Source organism: Anopheles coustani, chromosome X, assembly GCF_943734705.1.
Source record: "Anopheles coustani chromosome X, idAnoCousDA_361_x.2, whole genome shotgun sequence".
NCBI classification, from domain to species: Eukaryota; Metazoa; Arthropoda; class Insecta; order Diptera; family Culicidae; genus Anopheles; species Anopheles coustani.
In genome coordinates, this window is record NC_071290.1 from 7651541 (window position 1) to 7668966 (window position 17426).

Below are 17426 nucleotides of genomic sequence, written 5' to 3' on the forward strand. Positions count from 1 at the left end.
CAGTGACAGGCCTCTCATCTGTCCAGAAACCGTACACCGTACACTACGAGATACACCTCAACTGCACAGGGGATCCTGATGTCTGTTTGAGTTTGGAAGTGGAGAGGGAGAACAAAGGGAAGGGGATGCTTTTAGGAAGAACCCGTAGAACGTCCGAGATTTTAAGGCGGGAGCGAATGGAGCACCGACACATCGCCAGTATAGTCGTGCGAGTTTTGCGAATGCAGGGCTTGCGCTTTAAATAACCTCACAATGTGCGCTTAGTCTGGGATGTTACATTGATGCTTCCTTTAACACTGTTCATATTATTAAAATCACGTCAGTACGAACGGTTCGCTTGGACCGTCTTGATTTCATTAGCAGACTGCATGCGGTTAATCCTTTTATCATTCTGTCATTCCAGATCTATCCTGTTTACTTTCTGCAAACAGTCCGAACTATAATAAGGTCCATCGAAAACCTGTTGGAATTACTCAAATTACTTTAATATTAAACCCACTACTTACTGAAAAACTACTTTTTTATTTAGGAGTCTGTGCAATAATCATATTAGCACGATGGACGGGTCACTTTTAACATTACAATATTCTCCTAACACGTTTCGAACTGGTTTCGTTCCTCTATTTCTACGTTCTTTGTATTCTAATACAGTCGTCCTCAAAGTTACAGATGCACTCGGGATTGAGAAGTTAAATAAAACATGCTCTGTAATGTGCTAAACCGAGACAAATGTTTAAGACATTCGTCGCAACCATAGTCGATCAAATGACGTCAAACAATGTTTTCCTGCTCGGCGAGTTACAAAACAAGGTTTGAAAATGTTCTAAAAAATGTTCTTCATCAACCTCCTGAGTAACAGTTCATGTTGAACTAAGCTTAAGTAAGCTCGTTTGTAGGAATACTTGTCCACATTAAGCTGGAGTTCTTGTGAAACCTGCCTGTCAAGTTGTTTTTCAAGAATTGCACGCACGGCGAAGGAATGAAAATGGAATGCATTACAAGATGTTTGTTTGAAATAAATAAAGTGAGATAAAAATATCAGATCTAGATCGTAAACAAACGCTACTTTCTACTGAGACGTACTCCGGGGGAACAGAACGAGCGGCAATTAACAAATAAATACTGATGATCAATAAATATCACGAAGGCGCAGTTTGGAGTGAGCTACTCGAACTCCTCCTGAATTTCCTCGTCATCGCTCATGCTGGAGATGGTGGCCGTTGCCGGTCGCTTCGCCTTCGCCACGTTGACGTACGGCTCGAGGTTGACGCCGGTTTCGGCGACGAGCCGATCGAGCACCGCCTTGTCGAGCAGCTCCTGATGGTACCAGTCCGGTTTGCGCTGGGCGAGCTCCCGCACGTAGTGGAGCGCCTCCGGGTGCTGCCCGGTCGCGACCAGACACTCGACGAGCAGCGTCAGCAGGTCCCAGATGCGCACCGGCGGCTGCGGTTCGGCGGGCTGCTGCGGATCCTCCAGCCGCACCTTGATCAGCTTGATGACGTTGGCGTACTCGCGCCGCTCGGTGGCGTCCTGCAGCTCGATGACGCGGCGCACCTCCGCCATCGCCTGGTGCAGCGTGTCGAGGACGGCCGGCGCGGAGGGAGGGACCGAGCGGGCGAGACACTTGGCCGCCTCCTGCAGCGCGTTCAGCGCCTTGTCGTAGTCGCGGAACTCGTCGATCTCGGCCTGGGCGCAGTTGGCGTAGAAGTTCGCCAGCTGGCTGTACGCCTGCCCCTTGGTGTAGAACGTGACGATGTGCTTGAGGATCTTGGCGTCGTTCTGCCAGTTGAGCGCCTGCAGGTAGTTGGCCGCCATCACGTACACCTCCTTGTGGCGCGACATGCCGGCGAAAAAGATGATCTTGTCGGTGTCGCCCGACTTCAGCAGGCTCTTCATCGCGCGCACCTTGTCGCCGGCCTGGGTGAACTTCTTCGTCGCCGAGTGGTAGTCGCCCTGCTCCTGCAGGATCTCGCCGAGCCGGAGCAGGATTGCGACCCGCTCACCCTCCGCCAGCCCGTCCGCCTCCTTGGCCGGCGTTAGTGCCTCGGCCAGCGACTCCGTGAGCGGGACGCGGTGCTCGGCACACACCGCCAGGGCCGCCTGCAGCTGACGGGTGTTGGCGAGCAGCTGCACCGCCTTGTACGGCTGCTCGATGCCGACGAAGAAGTCGGCACAGCGTGCCACCAGCTCCGGATCGGAGGCGGCATCCAGCTCGGACGCGATCACCTGCAGTAATGATGAGAACAACGTCAGTTGATATGCAGTAACGTGAGTTATAATCCAGAGTGAGTGAGTTGGAATAGAGTACAATTCACTTGGAATGATTTGGCTCAATGTTAAAAGTAGTGCTGTGTAGGGAGCGAAAGAGGTACCTCCAGTGCTCACTTAACTGAGCGCGCTCTTACGCTCTAAGTTGGAGAAAGAGATTGATATAGAAGATTTCGTTTCGATATAGAAGATATTTAAGAGATATTATTCTCAATAATTTCTACAGTACTGGTCACCGTTTACACCTTTACAAACCCAAACGATCTACAGCGCTCCATAACGATCGACAGTACTCTTCCGGAGCGAATATCGCTAACGATCTGTAGAGCTCTTTGGAGCGATTACGATAGCGCTCAGAATGGTGTTTCCCTCGGGAAAGAGTCACCCCTTACGCTCCGTTCAACAAGGTGAGCGAGAGTGGTTCGCTCTGTTCATTAAAGAGAGCTACTTGACTCAACACTAGTGAGAAGCACTTGGAATGATTTGGAATATGTTTTCCAGCTCACGAAACGGTCACTAACCTGCAGCGATTCGGGCTGCTGCGACTTGAACGCCATCTCGACCGCCTTATGCAGCATGCCGGCGCGGTGGTACAGCTCCACGGCGCGCCGATAGTCGCCGGCCTCCTCGAAGTACGCCGCCGCCGACGCCTTGTCGCGGGCGCGCGCCGTACACGCCACCGTCCAGAGGTCGTCCTGCAGGTCGTTCTCCTTGCAGATGCGTACCGCGTTGCCGTAGGTTTGGGCGCGCGTGTAGAAGCCGATCGCCTCCGCGAACTTGCCGCTGTTCTCGTAGTAGCGGCCGAGATGGTAGCAGGCCGCCCGGTCGCCGCTGGTGCGCGCGATCTCGTCCGCCCGCCCCACCTGCCCGATGAAGCAGAGGATGCGCACCTGCGCGAACCAGTCCTCCGAGCGCTGGTAGATCTTGAACGCGCCCTCCATGTCGCCGCTGCTCTCGACGTACTGCGCCCACCAGCGCAGCAGCTCCGGGTCGGTCGTCTGCTGCATGTACTTCTTCAGCGCGACCGGATCGTCGATCAGCAGCTGGCTGATGTTGTGCATCAGGCTGCTCGTGCGCTCGTAGTACTGGATCGCCTTCTGCGTCTTGCCGTTCTCCTTCAGCCATTCGGCGTACCGGTGGTAGGTGTTGCGCAGGTGCACCCGGTCGAAGTGTTCCGCCACCTCGAGCGCCTCGTCGAAGCGGCCCGACGCCTGGTACAGCTTGTTCAGCAGATCGTACCGGCCGCACCGCTTGTACAGCGCCTCCGCCTCGCTCACCATGTCCAGCTCGATCGCCAGCACGGCCACCCGGGCCTCCTGCTCGAGCGTGTCGTCCTCCATCGCCCGGCGCAGCGCACGCACCGACCGCGCCCGCCGCAGATGCCCCAAACAAACCCGCGCCACATCCAGCCGCCCCGTTTGCACGCACAGCCGGGCCAGGTTCATCCACACCGTGTCCGAGCGCAGCGAGCGTATGCAGCTGAACGCCTGGTCCATGTTCTCCTGCGCCACGTTCAGGCTAAAGTTCAGCACCATACCCCGGGTGGCCAGGTCGCACGCTTCCAGCCCTTTGAAGTCGCGCAACGGCAGGCGCACGATCTCGTTCCTCTTCAGCACCACCAGGTGCGGTACGCACAGACCAATCAGCTGCTGCTCTCCCGAAGGGCTTTCTCCACCGATCCCTCCGCCACTCGCCTCTACCACCTCCAGCTGTTTCAACTCCGAACGCTGCGCGTCCACGAACATCACATGTATCTGCGACACGGGCTGTGAAGCACGTACACCTGAAAGCGTCTGCTGTTGCTGCTGCTGCTGCTTAGGCAAGGGTTTCGTTTCGCACGCCAGCAGCCGCGCATCGTCCGTGTCCCAGTAGAAGCCAACCGGCAGACACTGCCCCGCACCCGTCTCCTCACTCGTCGTCGTCGTGGCAACATCCTCCTTGGCGGCCCATCGCACACGTCCATTCAGCTGCTGCCGCTCAGCAACGGGTGAGGGCGAGCGAAACTCGCACGGGCTGAGCACGTGCGTCTCGAGGTTCCACAGGTGAAGCCGCCCGTCCGGCACCAGCTGCTCGTTGGCGATCGTCAGCGCCACGTGCGTGCCGGTCGCGTTCGTCTTGGCGTGGATGATCTCGCCGAAGCTCTCGAACATGTCGTACGCGCACTTGGGCGGCAGCAGCAGCTTGATCTCGTGCCGCGACACGTCGTACAGCTTGATGAAGCCGTTCAGCGTGAAGATCGTCAGAAACGGCCCGAGCAGATCAACGCCGATCGGTTTGCCTGAAGGTATAAATTTCAATTAAATTAAGTAAACGAACGAAAGCATAATGGTTTTTGAAAAAACGAATTGAAATGAACAATTAAAAAAAATCTGTTTGTACGAAAGCCGTTTGTCTAGTGAAACTTATAACACTTGACAGAAGAGCTCAACATCTTGAAAGGTCTCAAGAACAAATATTCCAAAACTGTTTGCTTCAATCAAACATGAACATGTGCAAGAGGAATTTGAAAGCGAAAGTGGAAAAACTTAGCTTTTTGTTTCCTAATTCCCTATTATATTAGAAGCTACAATCAACGAAACTCACATCGTATAAAACAATAGCTTCAAACTGTTAGTATGCCCTAAAAACTGAACAAATGAATCATGACCGCGTTCGACTATGAAACAATCAATGCGGTAACATTTCAAGTCAATAAATGTAGCAAACACAGCAGTTTTAAAAACAAAACTAAAAGGTAATCTAGTGGTAATCAAAAAGAACTCATAGAAAGCAACAAAAGAAGAAAATCTATATAAAATGGGAGCAATCAAAGAGGTTTCGAGCAAAGTGCAGGAACAATAGGAGAAGGAAACGAAACATGTTGCCCAATTTTCATTGTTGAAGCCAAATGCAAAAGTCTCAGTTCAAGAAATCCAGTTAGAAAGACTTGGAATTCTTGCAAAGGATTAATATCAAGGGATAAGCAGGGCATACACTGTTTTTGGGGGCATTGAACCTAATGGTTCCCATTCGTCAACCTATAAGGCGCAAGTAGGAACTGCTTTCCTTGTAAACCTTTTTAGGTTAATGATGCGTTTACTTATCGCTTTCAAGAGAAACCTCTCCAGCAGATAGTATCCGCACAGTTCGAAACCAATTAAGAAAGCCTAGTTGCGTCCAGCAGCCCTAAAAGAGTGTTAAAGTGCAGATGAAACAACAGAACCGTGTGCCAAAGCTTACCTTCGTTGTCGTTGAAAATGATTTCGTGCAGGATCACGCCGCTGAGTGAGAAGATCTTGACCTGCTCCACTCCCAGTGCGACAATGTTCTGCTCGTACAGGTAGATGGACACGCAGTCGACCGCGAAGCTGCACACGAATGTGGCTAGCAGTGCGTTCGGGTCGTGCTCGTCGGCACCTCCATCGCCTGCTTCGGACATCGCCACGGAGCGTGCAGTTGAGACACTGCTGCTGAGCGTGTCACCGACCGTGTTTCCGTGCAGTAACGGCTGCTGGATACGGTACACGCCGACCGAGCGACCGTTCGTGACCACGATGTGCAGCTCGTTGAGCGCCAGGTGGATGATGGAACTGTCCGTGCGCAGTACCGTCTCGCGGCCGCTGGCGTGCCGGAGCAGCAGCTCGTTGGATTTGCGCTGCGTCGCCCAGACGGTGCGGGTGTGGCGTGCCAGCAGCGCCTGCTCCTTGAGGATGAACACGTTGGACAGGCAGTTGACCATCATGCACGGTCGGTTCGTGTCGGTCGTACCCCAGGTGAGACTCTTGATTGTGCCGCGGACGGGCGTCACGTTCGTCAGCTGCCAACCGGCCTCGTGAGCGCTGGCGAACACGCGCCCGTAAGCGCCGCTCATCCTCCGCCAGGTGTACAGATTGCCCTGGCTGGTGCCGGCACTGAGCGTGTGCGTATCCCGGCAGTAGGCCACGCAGGTGAACACCTCCATGGCGGACGCGGGCAGTCGGCCGCTGCCGTCCTCGCCGCTCGCCGTAGGCAGCTCCATCGCCAGCACGTAGTTGTCGTTCGTCTCGATGTCCCAGATGCGCACGGAGAGGTCGCCGGTGAGAATGGCCAGCGCGCAGCCTGCCACCCACGTGATGGCGCTCTTCGAGCCCGACACCTTGCCCGCCAGCTTCACCCGGTCGAGCTCGGTAATCTGGCCACTCGCGTCCACCTCGTAGTGTCCGATCGTGATGTCCTCCATCAGAATCACTATCGAGTCTCTAGCAAAGGTAGATAATAATTAAAAATAGCACTACAGAACAAACAAACAGCTACTCCACAGCTTACTGCTTCGGATGCCACAGTATCTGCGTGATGGGAATGCTATCGCCTCGCACAATCTCCGTGCAGGTGCCGGTTTGGCTGATGTAGTACAGTATGCCCGCCTGCGTGCACGCGTAGAAGCAATAGTTGTCCTGCAGGCTGGCATGCGCCAGGTTGCGTACGGCCGTCCGCGGTCGCCAACTTGTCAGCTGATCGAGCGCAGCTTCATCGCCTGCAACGGCGGCCCTGCAAACAGACAACAGACACGAGCGTGTCAAATGGAAGGCCGCCCAGAACGGAACGCCACCTACCTCGCCAAGTTGGTAAGCTCCTTGCTGCTGGCGCTCTGGATCGACCGGCGGAAGGTAATGTGCAGCAGGGGATCGCGCAGATCGTGGTTGAACATGGTGAGGAACTGCGACTGTCCGTCGAACCGCCAACCGGTCAGCACACCCATCGCGTCCGCCGTTATGACACGGCCGCCCTTCTCGCTGAACTCCAGCAGCATGATCGGCGACTTGTGCGGCCCGTTCACCGTCGCAAAGTCCCGCTTGCCCTCGAACCACGCGTGGATTTCCCCGTTCTCCCAGCCGGTCAGCAGAATCTTTCGCTCCGGGTGCCAGGTGAGCACGGTGGCTTGCGAGGTCGGGTGCACCGGAAACGTTACATCGCGCAGCGGAATGCCCTACGATGTGCATGGAAAACCGGTCGATTAATACCTGCACCCTCAACGGCCACAGCTGCACCGTACCGTGTCGTCGAAGATAGTCACCGAACCGCCACGCTCATTGCTGTACGATGCCACCGCAAAGATCGGTTCCACGGCGTGCCATGAGCTGACCGTGCTGATTGCCTCGCTGTCCAAAAACTGTACTTTGGTGTCGAAATAAAGCGTCATACTGCACTCGGAACTATATCATCTAAATCACTTTTTATTTTAAAAGCTACGCAAACGCTGATCCTCCATCAGGTTGCGTTTGTTTACGACAAAACCATAACAACCGTTACCATGGCAACTAGCGATGCGAGCACCCTGCCGAACCTAGGTTTCCCGCTCCGTTCCAGTTGCGATTGCAGATGAACCTAGTTTATTCCTACCAGAAGTATTTCTTAAATTCGCTCTGCGTAGGCGTATTGCTTTGCAAACATTCCTTTGAAGCTATGATTATAACATGAACATTCTATGTAGTCCATTTTGCCGCTGTATTGGTCGTAATGGTTACTTTTCTGGACACCCCGACGTACCAGCTTTGGTCATTGCTCTGTAATTCTTTATTAATTTTTTCTTTGTAGTGATTAATTAGAAACTATTTCTATCGTTTGTTTTCCATGCGTTAAATACATTGCTTGTTTAGTTATTCGAGCATTAAAATAAAGCTTTTTACGGCGGTGTGGGTTCGAACCCTAACTGAGACCTGACCCTACCTTGTACGGGTGGACTAAGTTTCTATGTACACAAAGGGGTAAGTTTAGTAAGCCTTTGATCGAAAGAAAGACTAAACACACGTCTCATGCACAACATTGGCACACTGTGGTATGTTCGGTATTTCCGTTCCGACTGGTTCCAAAAAAAATGTCCGAACCCCATCTCTACCAACTCCTCAAGGCTGCACGATGTTATTCTTCGCTTGTGTTGGTGCGTACATTTCACGGTCAAGTTTGACGAATCTTTTGTGTTCCCGTACGTAGCGGTCACATGCCTTGCCCTTGAAGCATGCACCGCAAACGTAAACAATCCATTGTATGCCAACCATCTGTCGGTTTGTACCCTGGCATATAACGGGATACGTCGTGGAAACACAATTGAATTTATGAATGGATTCAAAGGCAACAAATTTAGACATTTAAATATTTAAGACGCTTTGGTGACGGTTGTTAAAGAAACGTTTTGACAGTAGATTTACGGTAAATTTTATTAAACGGTTTAACAAAACATGATTCCGAACGATATAAGGTTTAGATTATTTCCAAAAATGAGGTTAATGAAAGATTTATTTCATGTTGGCCTGTTTATCAGCACTTCAGCACTCATCCAAAGGAGTCCACTGGCCAGTGGCCTGACATACAATGTCCACCGTACGCTGATGGCAGCGTACCGTTAGTGCGTCGCCGAAAAAGAAGGAGTTCCCAGAGAGAATTTTAGCACCTTGAGGAATCTTCGGGCGTCCACAGGAAATGCCTTAAAAAACGGGGTGGGAAGTATACATATTATGGTAGAAAAGCATCGTAGGTTGAAAGGGGGTTGAAGGCTGAACTTACGTGTACAGCGAGAAAGGATAGGGGTCCAACGGCCGTCGTGCTGACATTTGATGATCGGATGTCCTTTGATGGCGTAGCCGGCCGCACACCGGAACTCGATCTCGTCGTCCACGTAGTAGTGTGTATCGAGCGACTCGGGTGCGATGTGCATGTTCGCCCGGACCGGAGGGTCCTCGCACAACGCCCCTTCGCAGAAGCCGTCGGGCAAGGTCCAGCGGCCATCTGTGCCGCACTCGCTGACACCGGAACCACGCATGCTGAACCCCTCAACGCAGCCGTAGCGCACGCGATCGCCAACATCCGCCAGGAGTTCGCTGTGGTGAAGCCCTTCGAGTCCGGTCCCGGTCGTTGGAGGTACGCGCACCTTCTGCAGGTCCACCGCAACCACCCGACCATCGATCGGTGGAGTCGGCAGTAGGCGCACGGGACAGCGCTTCGGAGGTGCCGGTGTGGGCAGTTCCGGCGCAAGTCCGATGATCTTCCGAAGGGCGGCCGCCTCCCTCGCGCTCCGCTCTTCCTCCCACTGCTGGTACTGCCGGTGGAGGGGCTGAACGACGTGCTTCAGAAGGTACTTGATCTTCACGTTCGTATTCTCCTCCAGCGCAATGTCCACCTCAAGCTCGCCGTCGTAGTTGAGCTCCCGGTCCATCAAGATGACGTCGATGAACTGACAGATTACGAACCGGTACACATCCTCCACCGGCGGCGGAAAGCGCGACTCGTACGCGATCGTGTCGAGCGAACCGTACAGAATGTACGGGAGCAAGCTGTTCGGTGTCAACCGCTCCGAAGAGGTATTGCCGTGCGTCCGGACGGAGCGCATCAGGAACGAGAGCAGCTTCACGTCGATGCTCGAACCCTGGTCGGACTCTCGCTGCACGGAAAACCCCTGCAAATCGCTCCAGTTGCCGCCGGCCTCAGGTAAGTGGCAAAATGGCGACACAGGCCGCACGGCGAAGCAACCGTGCAGCAGATAGTCCTTCAGACCCTTCCAGAAGTGCACGTCCGGTCGACGGCTGACGCGGATGATCAGGCTCGCTGGCGTTGTCTGCGTCGGGACCGTGGGCGGCAAGCAAGCCGGGAGTGGTAGATCCCACTGGCCACCCTCGTCGCAGGTCAACAGATTGTCCCCCTCCAGCGTGAATCCGGGGGCGCACCGAACCTCCGCTAGCACGCCAACATCGTACGCCGGCTGGGTGCGACCGATGGGGCCACGTTCTGTGGCGTAGATTATCGCACCGACCCCGGAACACTCATCCAGCGCTAGCGGGATACACTTGAGAATGCTGATGCACTCCGGCACTGGACCAGACCAGGTAGCGTTGGTTGTGCAGTGGAGTATCTTCAGACCGGCTAGTACAAACCCTTCGTCACAGCTGAACCGCGCCTCACCACCGTAGCTGGTCTTGGAGAGCACCACCTGGCCGTTTGTAGGAGCCCCGACGGTTCCACATCGTATAACTAGGTCCAAGAATAATTCAAATAGACATGACAAATGATCCTTTTATGTGTAAGAAATCGACAAATTTTGTGTATGACTTGTTACGGCTAACGCACATCAATCAAATCTAATTCTGGAATGTCAGAATTCCAAATCCCACTGAGGGACCACATGAAATCTCCTAAATAACTCCACAAAATGTAGTACCTTAATTAGTACCTCGGATGGATCGCCAACAGAGTTTGTACTTACGTTTGCAGAAACGCGAACCGACAGTCCAGCGTGACGTGCGCAAGCAGTTAGCGCTTGGCGGTCCGATCAACTCGTATCCCTCGTCGCACTGGAAGTGTGCCTGCTGTCGGGCCATATCGTACCGAACCGACCCGTTCGGCAGCGAGTGGTTACGCGGGCAGGATCTGCAAAAGCCGGAAGGTTCCATGCGCACCGCGCCTACGGTGTGCAGTTTCGCATCCGTCCAGCGAACCAGATCGCCATGGTACGGCTCGCAGGTGTGGTACAGGTGACGTACCTCCGATGCCGGAAGCGCACGCGTCCAAACGTCCACATACGCCATCCGGCCGCGGTACGACTCCGTCTCGCTGAAGCCGCCACCCAGCCTATCCTGTTCCTGGCCCAGCACCAGTAGTCCTCCAGCTGGTACGGGAACTCCGGCGCTCAGGTTCGTCCCAGCTGCACGCAGCTCCCCGTCGAGGAACAGCTCGTACCGGCCACCGGCGTCGCTGGTCCAGCATAGGCACAAGAAGTGCCACTCGCCATCGTTGAGCGATACGTTCGTGACGACGTGTGCCCCGTTCACGTACACCACCAGCCCGCTGTAGTCGGTGAGTGTCAGTGCGTTATCCTCGCGAGCCGTAGCGTACGAGACAAGGGCACCGTAGTTGAAGTCGTCGTCCGTCTGATACCAACCGCAGACCGCCATCGCACGGTAGGCGGTAACATCCTGAGCTGTCGGCACTACCTTGGCGTACGTGTGCACGCCCATCCCCGGCGGGAAGTGGAGCACCAAGTCAACCGACGGGTGACGCTCACAGCGATCCCCGTAGTAACCGGGTGGACAGTGACATCGTACCGCCCGGTACGCCTCCTCATCGTCCTCCTCCGCACTGTCGTAGTCTTCTCCCGAGGGCGCACGAACCTTGCGCAGCTTGACCGGCTGACAGGTTCCGCCATTGCGGCAGTAGTCACGCCGCGTCGTCTCGCACGGGTTGTCCACGACAGTACAGTTGACATCCCGCAGACCAGCGGGACAGACGCACCGGTAGCTGGCCGAGAAGACGGGCGACGAGTGGTTGACACCGCTCGTACCCTGCAGCACGATTAGCAACTGATCATCGTCGTCCCCATGCCGACAGAGGGCGCCACTCGGACAAGGCATATAGTCACACGGCTCCAGCTGACACCTGCGGCCCGTCTTACCCCGTGGGCACACGCACTTGTACCCCTCGCCGACGTTAACGCACATCCCCTCCGACTCACACGGACGCGTCTCGCAGAAGTCCTTGCGGTGTTCACAGCGCGCTCCCTCGAACCCCACCGCACACTCGCACACGGCCCGACCCTCCGTCTCCACGCAGCTTCCTCCGTTCTCGCACCATCCCACCCTGCACGGATCGACATACTGCTCGCACAGTGGTCCACCGGTGTGCGGAGGCACGCACACACACTCGAACCCGCCAGTGCCGCGCACCCGACACTGTCCCCCATTGAAGCACGGTGCCGACGCACACGCATCCAGCGTCCTCTCGCAGTGCGCTCCAACGGCGTGCCCCTCACAGGCGCACTCATACCCGCCGGCAACCGCCGGATCCACAACGCACCGCCCGTTTGGTCCGCACAGCGACGTCCCGTTCTCGCACGGCCTTCCACTGCCCGGCTCCGGCAGCTGGAAGCAGTCGGCAACGCGCGTCGATCCTCGGGCCGAGCTATGGCCCACCGGGCACGGCTGGCACTGAGCCCGATTGTACTGACCCTGGAAGTAGCCCGGCTCACACTGGCGACAGAACGGCATCAGCGTCTTGTGGTATCTCGTCGTGCCCGCTCCACCCGTCCGGTTGCCCGCTTTGACCGATTTCGCCGGCTTCAGCTTGGCGACCGTACCGGGCGGACACTGCGGTTTGCACTCCACCGAGTGCTTCGAGCCGAGCCGCCGGGTCGAGTGATTCTTCGGGCAGGGTAGACAGCTCGACTGACCCGTCTGCTCGTTGTACGTTCCCAGCGGGCAACTGCTGCAACTGTTGGTCGTGTGGTTGTGATACGTACCCCGTGGACAGTGAACTGTTGGTGCAGGAGGACAAAAACAGTTAGTACACCCCCGGCCGATGAAGGGACAATCGACGCGGTATCAATGGAACCTACCACAAACGAGCTTCCTGGCGATGCTCCCATTGGCGCACCGTATCTTCTCGTCCAGCTTAAGCACGCTGAGGTCCAGGTTGAGCGTGCCCAGCCGACGACGCAACTTTTTGTTGGCGTTGATTTTGTCTAGCTCCTCTTTTATTCGCTGCAATACCCGATGTGGAGGAAGAAAGATCAAACGCGTTTCAGTCCTCTAGTAGCGCGTACCCGCGAGAAGCTATGTAAATTAGAAACTCGTGAACTAGCGTAGTTACCCGTATGTTCTCCGACTGCTTCCCATCGGGGCGCCACATGCCGAGCTGTTGGGAGATGCGCTTGTACACAACCACTTTCACCGTGGCCCCGCTCGATGTATCTGCGTCATCCTCGGTGGGTACAACGCTTCGCCGTACGATCCGGTACCGCATCGAGTCATCGGTGGTGGGTGTGTCGATGGTTCCGGAGCAGAATGGTACCGTCGCTAGCAGGGTGCATTCCTCCTGCCCCTCACACATCGCATCTCGTAGCCCCTCGGTGAACGCTTCCGAAACCTCACCTTGGGCATCTTTGTCGCCGCAGAGGCTCGGATCGGGGGCACCGTCCAGGCGGATCGTCAGTACCTTCTCCACACCGACTGGGTGCACCGTTTCGCTGCACTCCGGAATAGCCAGTGGCTGGCCCCAGGTCGGCCGGGCCCGCTCGCACACCATACGTACCGCGCCACCGTCCTGGCGATCGTGGAACGCGTACTCACCGATGCAGCTGAGTTCGCACCACACGTGCGTGGTGTTCTGCGCGCACACCGACACGCCATGAGCTGGCGCCGGGATCGGTCCCTCGCAGTTATACTGACGCACCTCCACCTTCACCGTGCACTCGGCTTCATTGCCGGAGGTGTCCACCGCCCGGTAGAGGACGTGATGCACACCTACCGCTAGATACCCGGGACTGTGGCTCACCGTCAGCGTCACGTTGTCCGAGCCGGCGTTGTCGTACACCACCGGTTCGTCCCACTGTACCAGCAGCTCCTGGGGGTTACTGGCGTCGCTAATGTACTGCACCGGGGGATCCACACACTGCTCCAGCACCGGCGGTGTCTGGTCGATCACCGAGACGGTGAAGCTACAGCGGGCCTTGTTCTTGAATGCGTCCACCGCGACGTAGGTGAACTGGTGGTCGCCCAGCGGCAGCCTACTGCCACCATCCTTGAGTGCCGGCTTCGACCAGTAGGTGTAGTTGTCGCCACTGTTGTCAAACACGTACGGCTGCTGGAGTCGACGGACCACCGCATACGGGTAGTCGTCGTCCAGCAGCACCGTATAGTTGCCCGGACACTCGATGTACGGCGGTACGATGTCGATGCAGCGTGGTGTCTTTGTTTTGCTCCACACGCCGGTTCGACGACCCCCGCACTGCTTTGTCGATGGTCCACCTTTCATCTCGAATCCAAAATCGCACACGAGTGTGCAGTTGGCACCGAACGCCGACTTTGCCTCAGCACAGTCGGTTGGATCGTACGTGCCGAATGCCACCTTCGGCAGGGCAGGACACAGAATCTCTGATAGTGAAACAAACGAATTATTGAAGAATCGATAAGCTTAGGTACATGAACCTAGCAATGGAAACATCTTCCTCAGACTTCATACAAGCTCTCCAGCGTGGTCTGTTTTGATCCGCGCATACTTACGCGTGCAAGTCGTCTGCAGACCGTCCCACTTGGATAGCGGAAGACAGTAGCGATTGTGGGAACCCTTCAGGTAGAAGCCCTGGCCGCACTTGAACGCACACTCCGTGTCGATAGGCATCGCCACCGTGAGCCGCTCGGCCGTGACACTGTAGTTCTGCAGGAAGGACTTGTTGCGTGGCGTGTAGTCATAGAAGAGGTCCAGATCGGGATTGCTGCATACCGCCATGCCATAGTAGGGAATGCTGAGCGGAGGACATTTCTTCACTATCAGAAGGAGATTATGTACAGAAAAAGGGTCAATGGAGCACCGAAACTTAGGACACTTTGGAGATATGGTTGAGTGGAAAACCATCGTCGTTGGTTATATGATGACTGAGTTCAGAGATACATACTCGTGCACTTCACCTCGGTGCCGGACCATTCGCCGTTCTCCTGGCACAGTCTGATACTGCTACCGGTCAGCTCATAGCCCGGTCGGCATCGAGTGCCGCAAGCCGCATTTAACACCTGTCCACAAGGCTTCGGGTCCATCACGAAGTAGCCGTGTTCTGGTGCACGCAGCTTCGGGCAGGTGATGGCAACGCACCGTCCGTCCTCGTTCTCCTGGTAGCCATGCGGACACACGCAATCCCGCTCCGAGGTAGCCCCTGGTCGCAGAGTTATATGGCGTGAGCTGCGGCACGGTTCACACTGTCCTCCCGCCACCCAGAACGTCCCAACTGGGCATGGTTGGCATTGACCTCGCAGCCCCGACCCACCATATCCAGGTTCGCAGGCGCACCGGTAGTGTCCCGAAGTGGAACTACAGCTGCACACTGCCCGGACGTCACAACAGCTCCCCGATTCACACAATGTATCACAGAGCGTGGCGTTAGCCACTGGCAGCGACGGACCTGGTCGGTAGTCGTGGTGTAGTGCCTGTCGGACGAGCGTCTCAAACTGCTCGAAGCTGGTGAGCAGGTAGCGATGCTCGGGAGACGTCACCAGACTGGCCAGCTCCGCGTCGTTACCCGACTCGATACCGATGGCGAACATCGTCACACCGGTCGACTGCAGGCGTTGCGCCACCGGAATCGGACTCGGCCCATTCGAGTATCCATCGGTGATGAGAAAGATAGTACGGGGGTTGGCAGGACCGCCTGATACGGTTGACTTTTCGAAGATCGCCTCCGCCTCACGTAGGGCTCCGTAGGTGTAGGTTCCTCCTCCACTGTATTCAATCACCGGCAGCTGATAGTTGAGCAATAGACACTTGTCGTTCGCTGGCTGAGGGTTCGAAATCTGGTCCACGTGGCGCATCACCTTCGTTCGCGAGCTGAACGTCACCACAGCGACGCGCGTCCGGTTCATACTGACGTCCAGGTCGGCCAGCAGCTTCTTAACAAACCGCAGCTCGCTGAGGAAGTTGCTCGGACCGACACTGGAGCTGGCGTCGATCAGGAACACAATATCCAGCCGATCGCCAGCCATCTTCAGCTCGTTAATGTGCTTCCGGAAGCGTCCATTCACGAACTCCACCCGCGGTGACGAGGACTCATTCAGCTCAACGCTCTTGGGACTCCAGAAATCGACCGTCGAGCCCGTGACCCACTCGTCCGGTTCGACGCTATCACCACCAACCGTCGTCGTGCTGAGCTCCAGCTCATCGTCAGGCCAACTCAAACTACTAGCATCGGAAGTTGGCGGCGTAGCTGACGTGTCCTCCTGCCGCAAGCTTCCTACGTTCGACACCGTTAGCAAATGCAACGCCAACACCTGAAACGCGTACAGCGAGCACCATCTAGCAAGGAACACCACCATTACGATCTGCTTACTGCTTGAGGAACGACTGAATGTGGAAGTTTATTGTAGAAGGTCTTTCTCCTGCACTCAATTCTCGTACAGAGGCACAAAGGCAGACGCACAGCCCAGAGAACCCGCCCTACTCGCACTTCCTGTATTCTAATCGCGACCGCCTTGCCACTCTGCGTCGAAGATTCCCGCTTAAACCCGTAGCAACGCCGTAGCTAACTAAGCCGGCTCTTATCACAATATGAAAGATATGTTCCCGAACACTACACAGACAAAACAAAAGAAATTGAGACGTTTAAACCCGTGCACGATGCCCAAATCTTCGTAGCACTGCAAACTCCACTTCCGCAGCAAGCTCATGATATATGTGGTCAGGTTACCTACGGTCAATCAAAGTTGCTATGAGATACCGCCATACTTAGAGCCTTTCTGGAATATGAAATCCAGAAAAATCTTCCTTAACGCTTTCATAGCAAAGTGCTATCTTTCGTTTCCGACCATAATCTGACGATCTTTCATCATAAGCCGAAACTGTGAAAAAGTTTATGTCATAACCTTAGACTTACGCTCAGACACTTGGTGAAGCGAGGTAACTTCTTCGGCGGTCCTCGCTCTACTGTGGAAGCGTCTACACTGACGCAACTGCATGCCCTAGTTCAGCTTCAAAATAAATCTAAACCGCACAATCTTCGACCTCATCGTAACCCACTCCGGACGACGATTCTACCAACGTTCAGTGATAAAACCATTCCCCTACTCCGTACTCCCCAAAGGATTGGTACCTTCAAAACACTGCTTACATCGGCCAAAGTCTTCTATTTTATTATTCTTCATATAACAAAGATGATTCAGTGCGTTTTCAAAGGTGTTTTCTCGAAGGAGGAGAGTATCCTCAAAATAATAGAAACAGCGTCGCTTTTCTTGACAGTTGATAAAATCTTTCTTTCGACACTTCCTTTTAATGAAAAGGGAAATGAAACAACCGAAACGTGCAGGGTAATAATTACAAGTCTATAATTTGTTGTATTCTATATTTCTCTCATGACCGTCCGTTCATTTCATTTTAAGCTTAGTGTGAGTGTTTCGTTTTTTTATATATACACATTTAAATCACGTTTGTAATTATTTTTTGTTACTGTTCACTGCATTTAACGAAAGGTAGCAGATTCTGTTTAAACCTGATAACTTTCGTTTCACTACTGCCAGTTCAAATTTGATCGTTTTCCCTTCTCGTACCGCTCTTTTGTGTTTGTTGTGTTTTGTTTCTTACCGTACACAGACAAAATACTATCCTCTTCGCACTTTCAACCTTCTTTAGGTGTGTTCTGACCGCGTTGAAACTGATAGCGTTTGTTGCTTTTTTTT

At 54.7% G+C, this 17426-nt stretch overlaps 2 protein-coding genes across 2 annotated transcripts; both read right to left on the reverse strand.

The window, feature by feature from the left end:
* Positions 1-525: 525 nt before the first annotated feature.
* Positions 526-7455, reverse strand: LOC131269728 (intraflagellar transport protein 140 homolog). The gene is made up of 7 exons (XM_058272224.1): positions 7280-7455; positions 6840-7213; positions 6553-6774; positions 5488-6485; positions 4254-4546; positions 2790-4175; positions 526-2226 (listed from the first exon to the last, which is right to left on the reverse strand). The coding sequence occupies exons 1-7, from the start codon at positions 7424-7426 to the stop codon at positions 1165-1167; spliced, it is 4482 nt and encodes a 1493-aa protein (XP_058128207.1). The 5' UTR covers positions 7427-7455; the 3' UTR covers positions 526-1164.
* A 1094-nt stretch (positions 7456-8549) lies between these two features.
* On the reverse strand, positions 8550-16070 carry LOC131268975 (sushi, von Willebrand factor type A, EGF and pentraxin domain-containing protein 1-like). The gene is made up of 7 exons (XM_058271283.1): positions 14663-16070; positions 14271-14534; positions 12859-14141; positions 12605-12749; positions 10481-12523; positions 8788-10248; positions 8550-8707 (listed from the first exon to the last, which is right to left on the reverse strand). The coding sequence occupies exons 1-7, from the start codon at positions 16068-16070 to the stop codon at positions 8550-8552; spliced, it is 6762 nt and encodes a 2253-aa protein (XP_058127266.1).
* Positions 16071-17426: the final 1356 nt, after the last annotated feature.